At 39.3% G+C, this 24,643-nt stretch overlaps 1 protein-coding gene across 7 annotated transcripts in view; it reads left to right on the forward strand.

Moving 5' to 3' along the window:
- CREB5 (cAMP responsive element binding protein 5) overlaps nt 1–15,309 on the forward strand; it is a 415,936-nt gene extending 400,627 nt beyond the window's left edge. For 5 of the 7 annotated variants that reach the window (XM_055347246.1, XM_063708433.1, XM_055347245.2 and 2 more), the window contains 2 exons: nt 7,495–7,603; nt 8,542–15,309. In XM_055347246.1, coding sequence (XP_055203221.1) covers nt 7,495–7,603; nt 8,542–8,705 — 273 coding nt within the window. In that variant the 3' untranslated portion in view covers nt 8,706–15,309. Of the gene's footprint in view, nt 1–7,494; nt 7,604–8,186 lie in introns of all 7 variants that reach the window. The other 2 variants (XM_063708435.1, XM_063708434.1) reach the window with 1 other exon arrangement.
- Nucleotides 15,310–24,643: the final 9,334 nt, after the last annotated feature.

The following is a 24,643-nucleotide window of genomic DNA, read 5'->3' on the forward strand; positions in this document are numbered from 1 at the left end:
GGCTGAAGCAGGAGAATGGCTTGAATGCAGGAGGGAGAGACTGTAGTGAGCCAAGATCGCACCACTGTACTCCAGCCTGGGCAACAGGGTGAGACTCTCTCAAAAAAATAAATAAATAAATAAATAAAAAGTTAATGACTAGGCATTGATAGGTCACTTTTATCTTCTTCCCACACCTAGTTCTCTGTGCATCCTTAGAAAGGAATAGTTAGGGTGCCAAACCCCAAAGCCTTTGCATATTCAGTTTCATTAAATGGAGATGGCTTGGGGCTTCCAGTGTACAAATTGAAAGTATATAAGGAAAGCATGTGTTGTATGAGGGCCTGAATTTCATAATTTATGGATGTTCATTATTCCCCCTAAATGTGTCATTCTTTTTGTGATAGACATGATGAGAAAGAAACTGGGAAACATATAGCAGATGTGAGGAAAATAAGATAGATAATGATTCCCCCACTAACTTGTATGCTGCGGGAAGATTGGGACTCTCTTACTACTCCCTCCGCCCACTATCTATCTATCTGCTGTTTATAGTGTAGTGTCTACACTCAGTAACTTATTTGTTGAATAAATGAATGGGTTCCCCTGTTTATAGTATAGTGTCTACACTCAGTAACCATTTGTTAAATAAATGAATGAATTCCTCATTGCTGGAGTGTCTAAGAATTGGCTGCTTGACCACTTGGCAAGGATGTGATTGTAGGGAGTCAAGCCACCAGAGAAATGGCTGGACTCAACCACCTTTAAAGCCACTTGTAGAATCTGACAGGCACAGTAGTATCTGAAAAACTTTTAGGTAGAATGTGGTTAAGCATTTTTCTTTTTTGAGACCTGTCTCAGAAAAGACAGACCTCACTCCATTGCCCAGGCTGGAGGGCAGCTTACTGCAACCTTGACCTCCTGGACTCAAGTGTTCCTCCCACCTCAGCCTCCCAAGGTGCACACCACAATGCCTGGCTAATTTTTTCTTTTTTCTCTAGAGACAAGGTCTTATTATGTTGCCCAGGCTGGTCTCAAACTCCCAGGCTCAAGCAACCCTCCCACCTTGGCCTCCAAAAGTGTTGGGATTATAGGTGTGAGCCACTATGCCCAGCCAAGCATTTTTAATATGAATAATCATATTTTAATTGTGATGTGTATTGAAAAATGTAATTAGAAGATCAAATCTGCAGTTTCAAAGATATTAGTAAGAAGGCTAAATCATTCAAAATTGAGTTAATTTGCACAAACATGTTAAGTAAATAAAAGTTCTTGTATATGTGAACCTAGTAAATATTACCGCAGTGGTTCTGCAATAACTGAAGTGGGGGGAACCCCAGGAATTTGCCACCATTTCTGAGGTCTGCAGAAGGATGATGCAAACATGTAGGTTTTCTCAATCTTGTCCCTATTGACTTCCGGGCTTGATCGTTCTTTGTTGTGCCCTGTGCATTGCAGGCTATTTAGCAGCATCCTTGGCCTTTACCCACTATATGTCAGGAGCACATCTTCCAACTATGACAACGAAAGAGTCTCCAGACATTGCCAAATGTCCCCTGGTGGTGGTTGGGAAGGGAGGTTGGGTGGCAAAGTCAGCCTTAGTTGTAAACCACTGCTTAGATGAAGGAGCCAAAAATAGCCAGCTGGCACATATCAGCTGCCAAGGCTTTAAATCAGTTTTAACTAAAATGAGTCTTTGCAGAATTCCTTCAGGGTATTGCCTATGATCCTAATGCATGCAAACATGGAGGGATCATAGCAGAGAGCCAGGAAAGTAAAGATGTCCACTGACTTTGAGGCCAGAGGTGTTCGTGACTTGGCATATGCGTATTTATGATTGCTTTTACAAAACATACAAGGTAAATTTACCCTTTGCTAGACCCTAATGCACTGATTTTTTTTCACATTTCTTTAGAGCCAAATGGCTAAGGAAAAAAAGAAACTAGAACTCTAGCTCCCAAAACCAGAAAAAAAAATCCTACTGAGTTCATGTAACAGGCACCAATATCTTTTGGTAGTTAAAACAGTACCCAAAAAAGGGACAGTCTCTGAACAGACTAAATTGTTGATATTTTCCAACCACTGCTTTGCCTTGGAGGGACAGAAGCCACAACCACCCAGTGTTCTCTGTGAAGCTGAATGTCCTGCATCAGGCCCTGGGATGCTGGAGAGGATGCTGCAGATTCCGCTACCTTTGAATGACCCTTTCCCTCTCACTGGACCTTTGTCAAAAGAAAAAGGTGTCTCTCTTGAGGCTGGACCAGTGAGCCAAATTTTAAGTAAACAGAAATGGAAGGTGCTAAGCAAACAAACTCCAGCCAAATGGAATATCCAAGGTCTGGATGGCCAGCTGCCACTTTTGAGTTGTTTTCCAGCATAGAACCCTCTAGTTAGGCTGCAGCATTTCAGATTGGAAAAACCAGACCTAAGAAAACAAAATCAAACTCCCAGACTTCATTTCCTAGTCTCACAACACATCTCTGCCCAAGAGGTCAAAAAAGGTATAGGAATTGGGGAAAATATTAGAAACCACCTAATCTGACATTTTGTGGAGAAAGAAACTGAGGTTAGGGAAATGGGGGGGTCTTCCCTAATGTCACACAACAAGTAGGTGGCAGAATGAGGACTCAGGGAAGTCTCCTGTTGACCTAACCCACTTCTTTGTGATCTTCTATTTTAGAAACTCCATAAGCCAAAGAAATCCATGTTCTTTTTTTCTGATACTAAGTGACTAAGATCAGCTCTAAATTCATCGACTGCTGATGCGGTACTCAGTAGAACGTCTGTGTTCAGTAGAGGATATGGAAATCATCTGGTCACCCATGGAAATAATTGCTTTTCTTTTTTAGTGCAAAGACACATGGTCTAAGTTGCTGCTGAAATTTTGGACACATGAGCCCAGGTCTGGGACTTGGCAAGCGAATAGGCCAGATGGGAACTGTTGCTTGACAAATTGAAAGTTCTTTGTTTCAGAGTGAACCAAACCTGGTCTCAGCTAATCTACCAAAACAAAAAAGCTGGGGGAGGGTATATTGTAGAGCCCATTTTGATAATTATTTTTTTGGCACAAACTACTGCTTACACCAAAAAGCATTGTGGATTTATCATATAAATAATGACATCCCCAAAGCTGAACACTGCAAATGTAGCTATTAGGGACTTGTTGGAGTGCTTGCTGAAAGTATGTTTTTGTAGTATTGAATATCTCTGTGGAGTGCTGCTTCATCCCAAGGCAAACTATGGGTTTAAAAATAGATCAGTCCAACTGGATCTTACAGTCGCTAAACAGCTAACTGCTTTAGAGAAGCACACTCAAATTCGTTTAGAAAAATGAAAAAATGAAGAGTTGATTTCCACCAGATAATCCATACATATTATTAATACCTTGTATTTACAAAGTACTTTTATATTAAGACCTAAAACTCTGATTATAACCTTCGTAGGGGAATACAAAATGGTGATTTTCCTCAATTTATAAAGCAAGGTAATTCAGAGTAAGAAAATGCCTCCAGAAGGCCTGGTTTTTATTTCCCTACTAGACTTCCAGGCCACATTTGATTTCTTGTATGCATTTTGAAACATTTGCTATCTGGTTGTTCTCTTCCAAAATGAATTCAAGGTGATTCCACTTATGTTCCCTTGAAAAGCGTTTTTACTTAAAATATAGTCTAGTATTTGTGCATTTCCTACACTAATCAGTCTTTCACTATGGAATCTTTAAGATGATTATGCATGTGCACAGCACACAATTCATTCTTGTTTCTCTAGGATAGTGATTCTTGACCTTTCTTAAGCCAAAGGCCCCTTATGAAATATAATGAAGGCTCCGTAGATGCTCTCTCAGTAATATGGACACATAAATGGACATAGAAAATTTTGCTCTAAAATGAAACTATAAATGTTGCTTTGGAATCTGCCCTACTAAGATTTAGAAGCATAAGAGGTGCTAGAACTGGCTCCCTTATGAAAGATAAGACCTGAATTATAAGCATACTTGAGCATATTGAAAGTAGCTAAGTAATGAATAAAAGTCAAGATGGAATCTTTCATTAGATAATTGGGTAATTTGCTTTCTCAATAGAAGGTGACACAGAATTGCTTGTAGAATAAAAAAAAATTCTTTCTGGAAGGAACTTAGAGAAGTAGTTCAACCATCGTGTTTTATACTTGGTTGGCATGGCAGCTTGGGAACTCAAACCCTATTATTCTCAACTCTCAAGTGAGAGTTCGTTTTCCTACTGGATGCTGCCCCATGAATTTCTATGGCTTATGTGGTTATTAGGCCTTTATTTAGTCCTTGCAGCATCATAGTTATGTGTATATGGATAAACAAGAAGCTGATTGCCCTTCTGTACTGAGGACATTAATTGGTGTTCATTTTCCCACAATAACATGGCTAAATAAGTATTAACATGTTACATTAAGAAATATGTCCTGCCAGGCACAGTGGCTCATGCCTGTAATACCAGCACTTGGGGAGGCTGAGGCTGGAGAATCACTTGAGGCCAGGAGTTCAAGAGCAGCCTGGGCAAAATAGCTACACCCCATCTTTGCAAAACATTTTTTTAAATTAGGTGGGCATTGTGGCACATGTCTCTAGTCCCTGCTACTCAGAAGGCTGAGGTGGGAGGATTGCTTGAGCCCAGGAGGTAGAGGCTGCAGTGAACCATGATGGTGCCACTGTAGTCCAGCCTGGACGACATAGCAAGACCCTGTCTCTATAACAATAAAAAAGAAAAAAAGAATATGTTCATATTCACATATATCTTTAAATGATGGTCAGTTGTCTCAATATTCTCAGGGTTCTGCATTTTTACAGATCCTCACAACACTCAGGCCTTTGGTCTCTGTACTTACAACATATTGCTTTATTAATAAAGTGTTTTGCTGTTCATAGACTAAATGCCACCAAAGTCATATACTTTGTATGGGGTTTTGGTGATAGGCCAGGGCACCACATGTGCTTAGTGCTCCTTTTATAGTAAAACAGACTTATGAAAGCAAAAATTTATTGTGAAACTGTTTGGGGCATGCCAAATATCATAGGCAGTTAGCTTTTTGCTAACTGTAGAAACCCAGAAAATAGAATTGAGTGTTTTCTTAGGGAAGGGGCAATGAACACTTTGTGCCTGGGAGATCGAATGCTGCCAAGAAAGGGTTTCATTGCCCAGGACATAGTGGGGGAAGAAATGGAGACTAAATTCAACCTCTCCAAGATGGCCACAGGCAGGGGTGTTTTTTCTTCCAAAAGTATAAGAAAGCAAGAGAACCCAATTTTGTTTTTAATACTTTTCTTGTTTGTTGTTTTCTAGGTAGAAAAGTGTGGATTCACTAGAAATTGGAACTTGATTCCATTTTCTAAGATCCATTGTCTACATTATCTGCAGCTGAGAGCTTCTACTCAGGGGGCAAGGTGTCTAGCAGTTTCGATTTCAGAAAAGTGTTATTTCTGTAGTCTAAATGCAAATAATATGACATTTCCTTCTGAAGCAAATATATACGCACACACACACACACACACACACACACAAACACATCTCTGTTTCCTTTCTTGGTTTTTGTTTGGTTGTTTTTTTTAACCAGAGATTGCCTTCATTTGATGGTCTAGAAGTGACTTTCTTTTATATGTGCTATTTTGAGCAGAAGGAGAACTGAGAAAAAGAAGGAAGGCCATCTGAATTTAGATAGGTGTAAAGTCAAAGAGGAAGAAGTTAGTGTTTAAGGCTAAAATAAATTGTCCTGTAAGTTATCCCACTGACCCTGGAATTGACAGGGTCACTTTTGGTTTCCACAGAGCCCCTTATCAATCACATTCATTTGGAGTTGGGAGGTACAATTTGCCTTCTTGTATGTTCTGAGATGTAAGAGCAATTTTCTTGTTTGATTAAGTGATTTATTCATCATTAAGGCTAATTTCCCAAATAGTCATTTTTATTTTGTAAAAATAAAGTTTGGAAGAGAAAGGGAATGAGATGAGGTTTGTAGATGAGATTTTTATTATTTTGTCATTGTTTTATTTTATTATTTTTATTTTGTTATTAATATTACTCAATATGTGGTTGCTTATAATTTATTTCACCAAGAAATTTAGAAATGGGAGATATTCCTTAAAACGGATTTCAATTTTTTTTAGAGTAACTTCTAGAATCCCAAACATACTTTCCTAGGTGATAAATACATGGCTGAAAAGCCAAGTTCATATTGAAAGTGTAGGTACAACTTAATGACAGCAATGTTAATCGTCCTTTTCTGTGTGCAGGCATTTTTTAAGTCTCCTACATGTGAAGTATAATGCCTGGCAGCCACAGATAAACCTTGACCAAAGAGAGGATATTATTGATCACAATTTTTAAATGGCTTATTCAAGATAGTGCTACATTTACGTTCACTTTTATCAAGTGGAAGCATCTCGGAGCTGCCATCTATTTTATGTTTATATTTGTAGACAACGGGTGCCAAGTTCATTATTCTACAAAGCTATGAGCATGCCTTTGTGAATTCATATTAACAGATAAAGTAGAGATCCGAGGCACTTACGTGAGTAAATAAGAAGAAAACCCCACACCATCCACAATATCCTGATATTGAGGGGGGAAAGAGTATTTTATAGACCGAAATTGACCAAATAATCAATGAACTCAATCAAATTAATTCAATCATGACCCAAAACTTCATTGCCTCCTTGCCACCCTGAGCTGACATCATCCACCTGCAGCTGACCAACATGTGTACTGTGTGCTTCCATGCCTCCTGCTCAGTGGGCATCAGGCAGGTGGATGTGCTCTGCTCAACAGTATCCCATGAACCGTAATTGAGTAGGAGATGGTGGGGAGAGCAGGGATTCATGACTGAAGGTCAATTTATTTTCAGATATTCTTTTTAGATTGAGCAACACAGACTTCTTTTGGAAAATCTGAAGGTAGATGAGTCAGCTTATTCTGATTGCATTTCAGGTGGAAGCCACAAATCTTACCACATAATTCTGCCCAATACGTGCCTCATATTCACATTCTCAATTGGATGTAAACCTGAGCTTGTGAAGGTTACGATAGTTAAATGTATTAAGTGCTTATTATGTGCTGGGTATTGTTCTGTTTCCCATCTATTACTGTATTTCATCCTCACAGTAACACAAATAATGTACTCTTCTTATCCCCATCTTATAACGAGGTTGCTGGAGCTCAGCTGGGTTATGTAATCTACCTAGGGTCACACAGTCAGTGCGGAGTAAGGATTCTCACCTGGCTTCGGTTCCCATCACCTAAGGGTGTGGTCTAGCCTTTTAATAAGGTTCAGCTCTTGAGTTAAAACCTAAGCGCTTCAGAAAGCCCCTGGGAAATGTGAGGGCCAAATTAAAGGTAAGCTACAAACTTTCAGGCGAACCACACTAAATAATATTCTTAATGTCATTTAGACATAATGGAAGAGTTTGCCAGTTTTGTTGTTGAAAGTGCACAGGGCTGTGGGTTTGTATCCTCTGGTCTTCTCAACATGGTTTTAATACATCTCTTTTAGAATGAAGTATCTATGTTGAAAAATGAGGTGGCCCAGCTGAAACAGTTGTTGTTAACACATAAAGACTGCCCAATAACAGCCATGCAGAAAGAATCACAAGGATATCTAAGTAAGTCGCCGACTTTTTCACTTTTCTTTAGTGTCCAATATTTTTTGCCACTAAGTTTGCACTGAATTTTACTGAAAGAGCAAAAGTAAAGTGTAGATTGTACTTTCCAGGCAGATATACAAGAGTTCTTGAGTGGCTTCCAGACTATTCTTCCAAGGGGATCCCTTTTTCCTGACCCCTGTGCAACACCATGCCCACCACCTCCTGATAATTTCTGGCTACTCCTTCCCTGGCATTTCAAAGTATCAAAAAAAAATAACAAATTCCAATTTTGCAGCCAGTAAGAAAAGAGCCAGCTGAAGCCCAAGTACCAGTGGCCTAGCAGTCTCCTTCAGAAATCTGTGGGCTGGGAACCAGGCCTTGGGTGAATCATATCCAGTGCCTCCAGAAACACTGCATGTTACTCACTGGGCTGAAAAGCTAGTGACTGGCCTCAGTTTACCAATATGTAAAATGATCCCTTCCTTCAGACCCCAGTTTCTGCATCTGGAATGCCAGTTGGTTAAATGATAGTTGAGTAGGGATGGTGGGAGGAGCAGGGATTCATGGCTGAAGGTCAATTTATTTTCAAATAATTTTTTAGATTGAGCAACACAGATTCTCCCACCACATGTGAGTATTTTTCCACATTTGATATATGGATGGCTATTTAAAAAGACAAGATGGGGAAGTTCACATATCCATGACTGAAACACATCAAATCCTTTTACTGATACAGAAAGCATGGCTTTGCTCGTAGATATAAACTGGAAAGGCATAGCATTGTGACAACAGTTGAAAATAAAGTTTTGAAATTAACTTTCAGAAGAAAATGTGTGAAACTTCTATTTCAAGTAAATATCTAGTACCGTTTCTCTGAGGAGTCCACAAGTCCATACAAAAAAGACCTATATTGGTGTGTGTGTATGTGTGTGTGTTGTCTTTTTTTTTCTCCCTAGGTCCAGAGAGTAGCCCTCCTGCTAGTCCTGTCCCAGCTTGCTCCCAGCAACAAGTCATCCAGCATAATACCATCACTACTTCCTCATCGGTCAGCGAGGTGGTAGGAAGCTCCACCCTCAGCCAGCTCACCACTCACAGAACAGACCTGAATCCGATTCTTTAAAATGCACCATCAGACCTGGCCTCCAAGAAGAGCTGTAGCGTACCATGCGTCCTTTCTTTTAAGGGCATTTTTAGAATTAACTCAGACCTGGAAGACTCCTCAGTTCTTCAAAGACTGGCTTTCATTTTTATAGTTATTATGGAAATGTTGTCTTTTATACTTAGTTATATAAGAAAAAAGGGAGTTATGCAATTAATATCTATCAGCTTGGGAAACGCTTTGGTGCTTTTCTCCAATTTTCTGGTACCAGTTACTTGTTTATAAACTGAACCTTTTCTGTATATAGCCATGGTTTCATTCTTATCAGTCCAACCCTTTGCCTGAAGCATTGAATCTTGTTAAACCACAGCTTTTAGCCGAAATGAGGTATACCTAGATGTCAAGTAAGACAGATCCAAGGTAACTGGGTAGGAAATCTTCTGACATCTTAACTCATGTTGAGTTTGTGCTGTGGTGTCACCAGAATTCCAGACAAACACACAGCCTTTCCCATACCTTTTTTTGTCTTACTATAAAATATAAGATCCATTGATGTCCAAATAATACCACCGAGCATCTCTTCACCTCTCCTCCTCTTGGTCCACTTGCTAATGCCCAGTTTTCTTCTCCATTTCCACTTTTTCTTAGGCTCCCTATTTACTATTCATTTTGACTTCCTTCTGTTTTATTTTTTTCCCTTTAGCATTGCATGTGAATAAGAAAATAATGTTTAAAGAAAAAAAAAAAAAGCAAACCTCCAAAACGTGGACCTAACCATTGCTTCACTTACACTTCACCCACAGCTGGAGTTCATTCAACTCTTGCTTTTCACAAAATAGTAACCAGGAGATGTTTAATGTGCCTGATTTAATGTTTTTAATAATCAGAGCAAATGAAAGGTGGTTTAGTTATAAGTGAAGCACGGTTGAATACCAGCTGGGGAGACACTAGGGAAGGGAGCTTTGTAAGCCTTGATTGCGAAAGTCCAAATTTTGATGTGGGGCTATAACATGACACCCTTGGATTGCAACTGGTTTTATACGGCCTGTCTATAACGTTGAAAATCCATGTACTACATAATAATTCAGAAGGGCTCTATTCACTACACAGATTACATTGTTCAATCATCAGCTGCTAATAGCCTAAGATTTTTTTTTTTTTTTTCTTAAGCCTATGGAACTGGCTTTGCTGTTCTGGGGGTTGAAAATAGACTGACTACTGGAGAAACAGAGAGAGAAAGAAAACCCAGTGTTTCCACAGGGGCACTTTTAGCCTTCCCACAACAGTTAAGCACTCTTTGACTGCTGAAGGAACCCCATGGATGAGGCGCAGGCTACTTCACTCTTTTTTTTTCTTTTTTGAGACAGAGTCTCACCTATTGCCCAGACTGAAGTGCAGTGGTGCCATCATGGATCACTGCAGCATCATCCTCCGAGTTCAAGCTATCCTTCCACCTCCGCCTCCTGAGTAGCTGGCACCACAGGTTCACATAACCATGCCTGGCTAATATATTTTTACTTTTATTTTAAAATAAAAGATGAGGTTTCTCTTATGTTGCCCAGGCTGGTCTCAAACTATCCTACTTCTTCCTCCTAAAGTGTTGGGATTATAGGTGTGAGCCACTGCACCCAGCCTACTTCACTCTTCTGAATTATTCTGATTTATTTTCAACAACTTTTGTGAACTTGCCCATGATACAAAGCAGATAGTCCCTGAACCACAGTCGTGCCTCCTTGAAACAAGCCATTCTACTGTGCTAATGTTTTAATATCACATCTCACAAATAACAGGGGTGAATGTTTCTCTCTAGCAATCTAGGCAGGTGCTGGTGTTTCATCTCCATTTGAATGCTTGACCTCTTAATGTGTGTGTGTGTGTGTGTGTGTGTGTGTGTTCATGGGTTTTAAAAGAACAGTATTTTACAAAAGGTGTAGCTTTTATAAGAGTTCAGAAAAGGGAAGGATGTGTTTTTTTCTCTCACTATAGTATAAGAATCTATTTTGGAGAAAAAAAGAAAATATGAGGGTCTCGAAGCATGATTTTTATATAACTAGTTTCAGTTTTATCTAATAACTTACTTTTTAAATCAATATTTATCAACAATCTTTCCGTGTATGCAGTGCTTTCAAAAGATGGTTTTGAGTGTCCAGTGAAACTTATGACTTGGATATATGGTTGAAGAATCAAAACAAAAGCAAAAAAAAAAAAAGCAAAAAAAGAAAAGAGAAAAAAAGAAAAAATGCAAATGGAATAATTTTCTATTATATTTTAGACAAACATATCATTTTCAAGTATTTTAAATACTGAATTCATAGTTGTTGTTTTTTAAATTCCAACAGTAACAGCTGAATGGTTTAATCTGACTGACTTCCTAAGAAATGTTTAAGACTCAGCTTTAAAAAGAAGTTAACATTCATATCTCTGTTTTGAAATCAAAAATCATATTTCAAAATTCTTTCCTAGGACCATCTATCTGTCTCCCCTCCCCCCTACAAAAAGGAGAAAGAGTGCATTAAAATGTTTAGTTGGGTTTTTTAATTTTTAATTTTTATGTTATGTTTTGCTTTAAGTAAACAAAAATTTTTCTTTCTTTACTGCATGCATAGCACTTAATAAAATGGATTTTTAAAAAATCCACTAGTAATATCAGAATGTCCAGGGAGTGACTGTCACTACAATGATGGTTTAGTTTACTTCTGTTCCACCTTTTGATTGAAATATTTAGTTGTTAGGCTGAAAGCCTCAGCAGTTAAGAACTTGCCTGAGTTTTCTTCGTTCAGCAACTTGACAGTTTGACTGATGTGCATTATATATAGCTCAATTATGTCTGTTTTTTATGCTAAGTAGGAAAACCAACCACACACATTAGCAAACCGGCCTCAACATATAATTAGAATAAACTGTCTTCTTGTTCTACTCAGGGCCTTTAGGTGTGTTCCTTCACAGTATGGAAATACAGTAAATGAAAGATTCCAACTAGTTGTCAGTGCTTCTTGAAATTCCAAACAGAAAGATACATTGGTCAAATCCAACACTTGGCTTATCAATATTAAGTCTTTTACCTAAAGGCCCAGCCGTCACCAGACAACAGAATAATCAATCTGCCTGAAAATCCCTCCTCCTTGTCCTACACTTTTTGCCTGTTTGGGAGAATATCTTTGTACTCCATTCTCCTCCCTCAGCCAGTTACTGGGTCACCCATCCATGTGTTCATGAATCAATCATCATGGCCTGCAGAGCACCTGTCCTAAGGAGGGAAAATCCTGTCACACTGCCTCTCCCCATTCGTGTGTGGTTTTCTTGATCGGCGAGATCTGTCTCTGAAGTCACTGCCAGCCTCCCTGGGAACGTCTATAGTGCCTCCCCTGCCTTATGTGATGGGAGTTAACAACTCAGATAAGTACACCTGAGAGCATTTCTATCAGGTAAACTGTCACTTAAATGGAGGTGTCCACATCTTAATTGTTTCTCCTTGACACATTTCTCAATCCACGAAGCCAGGAGAGGTAGAGTGAAAATCCCAGCCATGGATGAATGTACTAATTTGAAAGCCAAGTGTTAAGTTGGATGTTTTCCCGTTACACTACTACTCAGCCCTCTCCTGCGGCCACATCAACGGATGCAAGTCACAGTCTTAACACAGCCTGTGGGAGACAAGCAGTTTGTGTGCTCACAGTATATATTATAGTAATTAGGGTGACTTAGAGCAAATACTCTTCAGATCCTATGTAGTCAGTGAAACAAAATGGAGAGCGTATTCTGATAGAGGGATGTCGACGGTGAATGTTCTGGTGGTTGTTGCCTGTTAAGTAAACTTTAGTGTGTAAGTTGAGTTTGTCATTAAAATCATAAACCAGCTGCGGTAACAGACAAGCCTTTGGCTGGGGAGTTTTAAGCCTCGGTAACTGCTATAAAACTAGCCATCCAGTTAGGATAGAATGTGTTTCTTTCTGGTTAAAAAAAGGAAAAACCATCTAAGAAAATATATATGTATGTATGTGTGTATACAGTGGAATTCAAAGGACCAAAGCAAAATTTGAACAGGAATCTATTAATTTAGAATTTTATAAGATATTTATTAATAAATGTTATTTTTAAACATTCCATTTGAACAGTATTCTGTAGGATCTACTTGTTTTTAAAGTGTTAGTCCATAATAAACTACTATAGTTATGTGTATTTTCATTTTTCAGGGTTTCGAATGGCTATTCTCCATCATTTGGTGGAAATGTTTGCTTAGATCTCTGTGCATAGACATTTCAAGGATTTTTATTGCTCTGTGAGTTATTTTTTAATCAACATTCTGAACAGTTTTTTTTTTAAACATTTATTTCTGTGTGTTCATTTTTAAAGTAAGCTCTTTCATTTAGGAAGCAGAGTTCAGCTAAAGGGAATCAGTAACTCTAACTGGAACAGCTTTCTTGTAGAAGTGTAAAAACAGCTTCATCTCTGCCTCTCTCCACCCCACCCCAATTTCCTAGAAAGCCTTGCACTATTCAGCTCCCTTAGTGCTTTTTGTCCCTTCCTGAACAATATGCAGTAGCTTTAAGCCATTCAAGCTCCATTATGCAGTATATCTGAGAAGGGAAAGGAAACAACCCATTTAAATTTGAATAAAACCGTGCCTATGCGAACAGTAGCAATTTAGAATCTCTTTTCTGCTTTTGAAATAATTTATATTTAAAAATTGCACTTTAGCTTTTTGATCCCTTTGTATTTCTCTTATTCTCTTTCTAACCTCTTCTCTGTCCTCAAACTTGCCTTTGCTCTCCTTTACGATACCCACCACCCCTCCTCCAAGGCTCTGAGCGGCACCATTTAAAATACTTTACAGATATTTGCACCAGGTACATTTATGTGCGTCCATTGGTAGCACAGCTGAGACCTCTGTCTCACATCAGCCTAGGTGAAGCCTACTACAAGAATGCCAAGGAGAAGAGCCAGTACACTATATGGTTTATACTCTTTATCCCTTTATTCATAGCATGTTTTTTAAAAATGTTATATTATGCAACAGATGTGAGGCAGCAGCTAAGCTATACTTAAGAATTTTCTCTCACCTTCCAAACCAAAGTGTCCTGAATAAGCCAGGAGACTTATTCTTTTGTGCACCCTGGTGCACATCTGACTGTTGTCCTAGCCATAGACTCTCTGAGGCCACTGAAAGAACAGTGGCCCTATCGATTTCATTCCTAGGTCTCAAAAATACAATGTTGCCTTGTAACATAATTAGGGACAGCACCTCTATTTCACAATTATAATCTAAGGTAGGATAAGACGACACAGCAGCAATAAACTTACAAGTAAAATTCAATACCAAAACAAACACAAAGAAATTTAAAAAACAAAAAACCTAGCTCATCATGTTGTGAAAATGAAAAAGTGTATGTCCATTCAAAATATTTTACTATTTCTTGTGGAGTTTTTCAGTGATGTAATGCTTGTAGCCAAATTGCTTAAAGAGTGTTTATATATTTTTTTCCTTATAAATTGTCTATTTTTTAAAAAAACTATTTAACCACAGCTGAAGTGGGGGGTAAGGCCAAATTGCCAACACTTGTTAAAAGATTAATACTCTTAAGTGGCACTCTGATACCTTTCCAACTTGTCATCAGAAAGGAATCAATAATTACCAACTGTTGTATTTAGACCAACTTACAATATCTAGCTCATTAGAAGCCAGGATCTAGAAAGCTCCTTCTAAGCCATTTAAGATATTCTTACATTGAGCTTCATATTATAGGACTTTATAGGATTGGATTTTTTACAATAGAATAATTTAGCCTCAGGACTGAGAATGTGGAAGCTGAATAAATTAGCTTTAAATACATCATTAAAATCTTATGCACAATAAGCTCATTAGATTCTAGTTTTCTCCTTTAGAATACCAATGCCACAGACACTACAGGAGATAATGAAAGGTATCAGTTGTGTTGAGTGGAGAGAGTTTAAGAGAAAGGACCCTTCCCAACCAGCAGCCAGTAGAAAATACAACCTACTCACCTTTTTCCCTTCTAAGTTCTGCTAAATCACATCTGCCTCATAGAGAAAGGAATGTTGCCTTTGAGAACTGTCTTGGAGAACAGATAAGCTTGAAATGTTCTCTCTAGAGAGGACAAAGGGTTTGGGATCCTCTGAAAAGGCCCAGAAAAATAGCTCAGTTCAAACACAATGTTCTAGGACAATTGGAATATAAATATTGTCCAAAAATATAAAAGAAAAAAGTTTAGCACTGTGTAAAGTAAGTGTTAACTGAGGAAGTCCCAAAAAGGTGCTGTCACTTTAAGTTCTGGACTTGGGGTTCTTTGTATTTGTAAACAGCAAAGCATTTGTGTTTGTTTGTCTATTTGTAAAGCAACCACCTTCCTTACTGGAAGGAGAAAAAAAAGGGGTACATACATGTAAATACTTGCTGCAGCATTTAATATGTTTAATTTTGTGTTAAGCTTTTTGTTGCATCGTGAACACATTTATTGTTACCAATGGACAATGAGTTCATTAAGACTGTTCAACTAGGTCAGATTTTTACATCTCTTTCTAGCAAGAAGAGACAAGATTTTGTGCATTTGTACAAATGTTAATATCACTGCAATTCCAATATAATAAAGCACTCAAATGCAAATAATATATGTCACCTTTGTATGATGAAATTTGGGGTTTGGGGTAATGACATCTATTCCTCACATAGTCTTGTCAGAGGCATGTGAACCAGAGCAACTCCATCTTGAATAGGAGCTGGGTAAAATAAGGCTGAGACCTACTGGGCTGCATTCCCAGAAGGTTAAGGCATTCTAAGTCAGTGGATGAGATAGGTTGGCACAAGATACAGGTCATAAAGACCTTTCTGATAAAACGGTTTGCAGTAATGAAGCCAGCTAAATCCCACCAAAACCAAGATGGTGACAAGAGTGACCTCTGGTCGTCCTCACTGCTACACTCCCACCAGCGCCATGACAGTTTACGAATGCCATGGCAATGACAGGAAGTTACCCTATATGATCTAAAAAGGGGAGGCATGAATAATCCACCCCTTGTTTAGCATATCATCAAGAAATAACCACAAAAACGGGCAACCAGCAGCCCTCAGGGCTGCTCTGTCTATGGAGTAGCCATTCTTTCTTTCCTTTACTTTCTTAATAAACTTGCTTTCACTTTACGGATTTGCCCTGAATTCTTTCTTGCAGGAGCTCAAGAACCCACTCTTGGGGTCTGGACCGGGACCTCTTTCCGATAACAGTCTCATTCATGACTTATAAACCAAGGCTTACCTTTTCAGGGTCACCATTATCTAGGGACAAAAGGAGATCAGATTTTCTCCTTCCCAGACCAGCACTACATTCCCACTGCCTCTTCCATCCAACTTACCAACTGAGGTCACTAATCCAGCATATTCACAGTGGGTTGGCCATACAACTTAATTTCACTTTAAGTGAGTTTGGAATTAGCAGATTTTAACAGTCAAGAAATAAAGACAGCTTAAGGTCATGTTCCAGCCATGTCTAGGAACCAAGAATCACGTGCTGGCTTCTCGGACAATCAAATCCTGGGGTTCTTTGCTTGATCTCCAGAGGAGTCCTAAGGGTAGTCTTAGTCCTTTTGTGTGTTCCTTTAGATATTGCCCTTCCTTTCTTCCTCCTCTTGCTTTTATTTCTTTTTCTTTCTTTAGTCATTCTCCTTTTCCTCTTACACTCGATATCTGATCCATCAGCAAGATCAGAATCCAACCATCATGTAGCACCAATCTTAAAGTTATGCCCTGACCAAGCCATCAACATCTCCCACCTGGATTATTACAATAATCTTCTAACTGGCAACCAGAGGGAGGCTTTGAAAATGGATGTCAGACCACATCCCCTCACTGCTAAAAACTCTGCAAGGACTTCTCACTTCATTCAAATCAGGTAAAAGCAAAAATTCTTCCACCACCCACTTTAAGTTCTGTAACAACCCGACGTGACCCACCCCGACCTCATTCATTGCCTGAGCTCATCTCATATCATTTCTCTTCCCTCTCCCCCTCTCCAGCTTCACTAATGTCTTTGCAATTCCACAAACCTCAGAAGCACCTTCCACCTGAGCGCCTTTTCACAACCTGTGAAGAATATTCTTCACCCCAATATCAGCATAGCTCACTACCTCTAGCGTCTCCCTATCAGTAAAGCCTTTTCTTAGCTTCCTATACAAAATTACATCACTTGTCTGCCTTGCCCAGACTATCTTTTCTATAGTGTTTAGCACCACCTACCATAATTTATATTTGTTGTTTTTGTTGCCACCACAAGAGCAAAGGTATTTCCTATTTTGTTTAAAGTTGTCACTAAGATCTAAAACAGTGGACACACAATGGGCACACAACAAACATTTCTGGAATGGATGACCTGTCCTTTTCTATCTTCCTCCTATTCTCAGAACATTCCAACCCTTCCACCTGTTCCTGCAGCCAAAGCAGCTGTTTTTTTTTGTTTGTTTGTTTGTTTGTTTTTGAGATTGAGTCTCACTCTGCTGCCCAGGTTGGAGTGCAGTGGAGCGACCTCGGCTCACCACAACCTCTGCCTCCCAGATTCAAGCTATTCTCGTGCCTTAGCCTCCCAAGTAGCTGGGAATACAGGCACATGCCACCATGCCTGGCTAATTTTTGTATTTTTAGTAGAAACGGGGTTTCACTATGTTGCCAGGCTGGTCTCGAACTCTTGACCTCATCATGATCCACCCACCTCAGCTTCCTACAGTGCTGGGATTACAGGCATGAGCCACCACACCCGGCCAAAGCAGCTGTATTTTAAAACCAGTACCAAGACATGTCACTGGACACATGGCAGTGGGAGATGATATTTGTAATCGGTACAGAAACAACTGGGGGAAATGATCGCTGTTCTAATGGCGATCCCATCTGTTACATTTACATTCAGACCACTCAGTATTCTCATAGTTCCCAGGAGAGTCTTTCTAATGCCCATTCCACACTCATTTGCAATTTCAAAAGCCATTACTATTGGTTAAAAAAATTGTTATGATCCTACATTTGTACTTTGAATGCAGCCAATTCTAATCTCTATCCTACCTCTCATCCCTGTGTGTCCCTGGAGCGCTGTAGTGTTCTTTATCTTACACTTGCTGATGTGGCTGGTAACTGGTTCATGACTAGATCACGTTTTACTTTTGCATTACATATTCTCTTATCCAACAAAAATAATTTTTTATCAAGTCAACCTGCCTTGTGTTTTGAGACCTAAGTATGTTTATTAAGAGATTTTAAAAATTTGGAGCAACGATGGGCCCTCTTTTTAAAGTCACTGAAAACAAGCCACTTTGATAGGCCTGCTCCCATGGCAGTAATGTTGATTTTATCAAACCAGCTATAAAAATTAGGCTGCCAAAGAATGCGGGGGGGAAGACTAAGTTTAAATCTATAAAGATAGAGTCTGGATTCAGACTTGCATCCTTCAGAAGATATTTCTTTTTGGCAACTATAGATGGCTTTTCAAAATGGCTGAAAGGATGGATAAATTATAACATCTGAAAATAGTTGTCTGTTAGCTAGTAGACCTAGCAAAACATTATTATTATTGAAAATTATTATATTTAAACCCAGAAATAAAGCCATGAAGCTTTTAGTAACCATAAAGTTTCATCTTATATGTTGTCAAATACTGTGTCTTCACCAACATTATATTTCCTTGTACCCAACTGGAGGCTGAATCATAGCAATTGTCATCAATCTTCTATAAATCTTTTTACTACAATATTACTCCAATATATAGACCCAACAGGCTATAAAAGGTCTCCCATAAGTCACTTGCACTTCTACTTTCTCGGAAGGAGAGCTGCCTACATGTTCATTTAAATGAATCAAATAGGAAGATTCTAGTTCATTCATAACACGTTCTTATTTTTCAATACTCTTACAGCAAGAAAATTGTTCCAACCATCTAAGATTGATTGTTTTATTCCATATACACAGCACACGTCCTTGATCTACTATTATTACATTTGGGTTATTCTAAATAGAGCATTCTCTGTTTAAGTCTAGTCCACCAACTTTGATCTTGGTTGATTCACCTCCTAGTCAAAGTAGATTTGCTTTAAGAAAGAGAAACCTTATCAAGTAGGCTCAAATGATAGGAGATTTCTTATAAGGGTATAAGGGGTAGCTAGTGGAGCTCGACCAGGCACTGTGGCAATTATAGGAGGCTTCCGGAAGGTCATTAAATGGCTAATCTCCTGGCTTGTCTTTGGCTCTGAGGCCACATGGTTTTTCATTCTGCTCTGTGCCTGCTTCTCTCTCTGTGTAAATTGATTTGTACACTCACTCAACTGCTTCTATGTTGGCCCATAATTTCTTCTCCAAAACAACAGCGTCACCTCCACACCCTAGCATATCTATGGGCTTCCAATTCAAGCACCTGACCAACTCATAATGTCTCCATCTTTCTATTCCAATTTCCCAGGAGAGAGAATCTGATTGGCCATATCGGATGAGGCCTGCATTCCTACTCCAATCAGCTATGTGTGGGGAAGCAGGGTTACATGCTCCTACTTCTGGAGACAGCAGGATTTCCAGAAAGGGAGTGAGGAGAAAATGATTGCTAAAAAGAAATAATTGGTGGTTCTAAAGCTACCTCATAAGAATCTAGTCACTTTCCATTAAAACCTACCGAGGGATTAAAGTACGGTGAGGAGACTAGCACAAAATTAGACATCTAGTAGATGGTAACATATGTTTGCTGAATGGATGAATGGTTAATGAATTCTTGTTTTTTTTTGTTTGTTTGGGGAGGTGGGTGATGGAGTTTCTCTCTTGTCGCCCAGGCTGAAGTGCAGTGGTGCGATCTTGGCTCACTGCATCCTCCGCCTCCCGGGTTCAAGTGATTCTCATGCCTCAGCCTCCCAAGTAGCTGGGATTACAGGCGCCTGCCACAATACCCAGCTAATTTTTGTATTTTTAGTAGAGACAGGGTTTTGCCATGTTGGCCAGGCTGGTCTCTAGCTCCTGACCTCAGGTTATCTGCCTGCCTCAGCCTCCCAAAGTGCTGGGATTACTGGCATGAGCCACCACTCCCGGCCCTACGAATTCTTGTTTTATTGAAAGCTTTGAAGTGAAGCAAATAGAATATTCATTGAAGATTACATAAGTAACTTCACAAAGTTAAAGATTCTGTGGATGTAATAGCTTAGCTTGTATTCCATAAAATCCAAAATATAAAAGTTAACCATCAGCAAGAGTGAGATTTTATTTTGCCATGTTTTATAATGATTTACCGCTCTCTTACTTTAAACTGATTTTATACATATGCTTTCCCAGAAAGACTACTGCTATGTTGTTCTTATAAACTCATAGGTGACTCCAACGTGTTAGTGTTTATAGGGATGTTGGCGTAATGTCTCTCTAGGATGGGGTCAGGAAACACTCTTGTCCCCAAACTCCCTCCAAGTATTATATTAACTATCTTAATAAATCTTTGTGACAAGGAAACAGGACAGTTCCCATCAATAAGCCTCCAAGAAAGCAATGAGTATTGCTACAAAGAAGAGTAGAACAAGCGCTTAACGAAGAATCTAAAAACCTGGAGTAAGTACTAATAGTTCTGTATTTTAATACCAAATTGTCTATTGATTTCCTATATGACCTAAACAAACACAAATCTTGGTTCTTTGTCTCCTTTGTCAGTATAAACATACTCAGGGTGAAGTGGGCATAATTTCTGTAGTGGTTTTCTATGGAACTCTGCCCAATACCACAACTACCTCCTTCTCTGGAGAGTTTCTCTTCCCCCAACTCCATCCAGCTGGCTTCTGCAAGAGATTCCATAACCATGCCTCCAGGCTTATGTTCTTAGTCTAATACTCAGCCCTTAGCTCACAATGGAATCATCAATCCCAGCAACTAGATATTGGGACAGGGAACCTAGAGAGTTGGGTTTTCTTTCTGGCAGCAGAGTCCAAAAGATATAAAACTTAGGAGCTGCCAGAAGCCATGTTTCTGTCAGGGAAAGGAACTCAGTAGCAAGAGAGAGAGGTCAAGTCAACACAGCAGATACAGAAGAAAGAGGCAGAAAGAGGGTTCTGGAAATGCTCATTTCCTGTTTAAATAGTTCTTTTTATCAACTCTTTTTTTGTTTGTTTTTTTTTTTTGAGAGACAAGCTGCCACTCTGTTGCTCAGGCTGGAATGCAGTGACATGATCATGGTCACTGTGGCCTCAGCCTCAAGCAGTCCTCCCGCCTCAGTCTCAAGTAGCTGGGACTACAGGTGCACCGCCATGCCTGGCTAATTTTTCATTTTTTATTTTTTTTCTTTTTTTGGTAGATACAGGGTCTTACTGTGTTACCCAGGATGGTCTCAAACTCCTGAGCTCAAGCAATCCTCCCGCCGTGGCCTCCTAAAGTGTTGAGATTACAGACATGAGCCATGGAGTCCAGCCTTGTTTAAGCAATTCATAATAGCTCACTGCAACCACAACCCTCCTCGAAGCAAGGTTTTACCATCAGATAGCCCGAGGTCCTTCTAATAAATGCCTCCTTTTGCTTACATTAGTTCAGGTGGGTTTCTGTCACTTAGAAGCAATAGAGGTCTATTCTTAAAGTGACCATAAGAAGCCAATTGAAGACTATCTTCGGTCCTTCGAGTCTATGTTACACTGCCATAGGAGAAGAGATGTGAAGTTGCCCAATCAACACAAGGACATGCAGCTCCATACATCAGAGTGTTACCATACTTGAAGAGAACATGCCCTAGAGGTGGCTCCCTGGACCAACAAGCTGTATTTATTCTAGAATATCCACACCTATTTCGCAGACAATGAGTTGTTATTCTTCTTAAGGAATGTTTGCAAAATTAGCATTATACTTGCCTACTTTGATGAATGGATAAAGGACTCCAAGGTAATGCTTTTCATTCCCTATGTGTCCTTAGGCATATAATATAATGGAAAAAAATGTATGAGGAATACTTTTGACTACAAATACAAGACAATCCAATTTCCAGTGGCTTAAACAAACAGGAGCTTACTCTTCCTGCAAAGTAGGAAATCTGGAGATAGGGCATTTGGCATTGATTTGGAAACTGTATCAGCAGCTCTGTGGTGCTATTAACCTTTCAGTGATGCTTGTCATCTCCTGATGACATGATGGCTGCTGAAGCTCTACAACACACCTCCAGTGAAGGCAGAAGAGAAGGGGAAGAATCAGTACCAGACACATCCTGTTTTGTCCTCTTTTATCAATAAAACAAAGATTTTCCTAGAACTACTCTCACCCCTGGCCAGAATGGGGTAATTTGGCTACTCTTTGCTTTAAAAACAGGCGGAAATCATGGGGAACAAGTTCATTATGCTTCCTTCAACCCATGCTTCTCAACTAGTGTGCTATGTTGAGGAAGGCCTATGGGTTACAGTTATTCCATGTAAAACTGATCTGCTCATTTCTTGGGATGGCTGGAGCCTCCTGGCAGGTTGTTTATGGCTATAAGCACACTCTTCTAGAGCTCCTTAGAAGGTGGCCTGAGTAAGTGGCATCCAATGACATCCCCTGTGGTCTCTTCAAATGATGAGCACAGGGAGAAACATCTGGTACTTTTTGGCCACATGGGAGCATGTCCCACCTGGGCATGCACTGGAGCAGCCAGCTTCAGGGCCTGGAGTGATGCGTGGGGACAGGTGGCCTGTGGTGCCACCAAAGAGGTTTCTATAATGTCCAAGGAGGAGACTGTACCACCCAAGGTGTACTCATTAGAGGTTGGGGATCAGGGAATTTAAATGGGGGTTCAGGGAGGCCGACCTCTGATTGACTACCTCTGATTTCAGCCTTCACCTGTGTCAGAAACTTTTGTCCATGTGCAATTGATGTGTTGTTTTAGTAGCATCCAATCTACCTGCAGGCTGAGGACACATTCTGCAAATTAGAGCTTCACTGCAATTTTTTAAAGTAGATACAAGGTCTCACTAAGTTGCCCAGGCAGGTCTCAAACTCGTGGCTTCAAGCAATCTTCCTACATTGGCCTCCCAAAGTGCTGGGATTACAGGCATGAGCTAGCGTGCCCAGCCTCATCATGATTTTTAAACACTTAACATAAAAATTTGACTGGATTTGAAACACATTATCACATGAAACTTTACATTACATTTGTCAAGGAATGTTAAACATTTTAAAAATAATTTCTACTACTACAAATTTTCAATGGTTATAAATTTTGGTGAGCAAAATTGCAATAATTATCAAGAATTTGAAGAAGTCATCATTAAAAATCTGTATGAGAAATTATATTTAACCATTTCAAGCCTAAAAGCTGATTAGGAAGCTTTTTTTTAATCAGCCATCTTGAGTTTCTCATTTAAATATTTAGAAAATATTTCATGTGAAATTTTATCCAAATTCAATAATTCATATATTTCAAAATATTTATATTTATTTTTCCTATTGTAATTAGATGATATGAAGATAATATAATAGGTTATTTTTTTCTCCAAACCTCATATTGATGTCTCCAAATCCCCCCCTCCCAGGTTAGTAGAGAGTACTATGCAAATATAATCATTTTCTATGTGGCAAGTCATAAAAAAATGTTTGGAAACACTGGCTGAGACCATCCGCCACCCATCCATAGAGGCTGGGCATGTGACAATCCCAAACACATTGAGGTTCCTTTGGCAAAGGAGATTTAGAAATGGACGGCAGCCCAACAGCATCTGCCACAATGGGTTATAAGCGTCCACTCCACTGAATTCAGGGCATTGATTGATTGTGTATGCTTTTCTCTTCAGCTCTCATTTAAAGGTATGTGAAGACTAGACCTCCTGTATAAAGCAATTAAACAGAGCTTCTCCTTGCATAGCCCCTTCCACCAGGGATATGTCTTGGAGAATGGCCCAATTACAATTACCTTCAAAACAATGTTAAAAAATAACTCCATTTTCAACCGAACTCTTTGCCAACCATAAGCCAAATGTTCTGGCTAAACTGGGAGAGCTACGCTCTTTCCTGTTTCTTTGCCATTTTCCAGCCTCTGAGAACAGAGATTGTAAGAGCAAAACATCTCATGCAAAACCATGCTACCTGCATCATGGGGACAGCTGAGTCAGCTTTGATCACCTTAAATTCTGTATTATTTATGGCCCTCACTTTTTGACCTTTGGTGTAACTTGCCAAGCATTTATTTAGCACTGACTGTGTGCTAGAACTATCAAGGGTACAAAGGTGATTTAGACCTACTGCTGGCCTAGGATGCAGGGAAATGATGTACTGAAACTGGACAGACAAAAGGCCATGAATATTGGGGTCTTATTCTGGGAAGGTGATTTGTCTAGTAGGGTAGGGTGTGAGAAAGAGTGAAGAAGGAAACAAGCAAGATGGTAAAGGTCCAAAGAACTTAAACTCTGTATTGTAGACAACAGACAACAGGAAGCCAACAGAGATTTTAAGGCTGGGAATAGTTTAACTTTTTTTTCCAAACTGATCTGATATAGCTGATTTTGGGGATGCGTTTGATTTTTTGTTTTTTTTAACCAAACTGATCTGGGAGTAGTGTGAAAAAGCAACATGTCATGTCACATTATAATGTTTTCCAGTTTGCAAAGTGCTTTCACACATCCACTTTCAGGTGTTCCTTAGTTTTCAGCTAATTAATTTGGGCAGGTACCAAGAAAGATACAGCTAGATGAACTGTCACTCTACTCAGGCACATGCTTTCAGAGCAACAGGTAAGAGTGTGAACTCTGGCTTCAAACTACCTGCATTTGGAGCTTGGCTTTGCCGCTTTCTAGCTGTGTGATCCTGGGCAAGGTATTTAAACTCTGTCTCATTTACTAATATGCAAAATGGGGATATTAATAGCATCTACTGCATAGAATTGCTCAAGGATTAATAAAAAAAAATATATATTATATATATAAAGCCCTTAAAATGATGCTTAGTCTATAGCAAGTTCTTAAAATGTTATTACTTGTGATATTATTTTTAATCTCAG

Source organism: Gorilla gorilla, chromosome 6 (genome assembly GCF_029281585.2).
Source record: "Gorilla gorilla gorilla isolate KB3781 chromosome 6, NHGRI_mGorGor1-v2.1_pri, whole genome shotgun sequence".
NCBI classification, from domain to species: domain Eukaryota; kingdom Metazoa; phylum Chordata; class Mammalia; order Primates; family Hominidae; genus Gorilla; species Gorilla gorilla.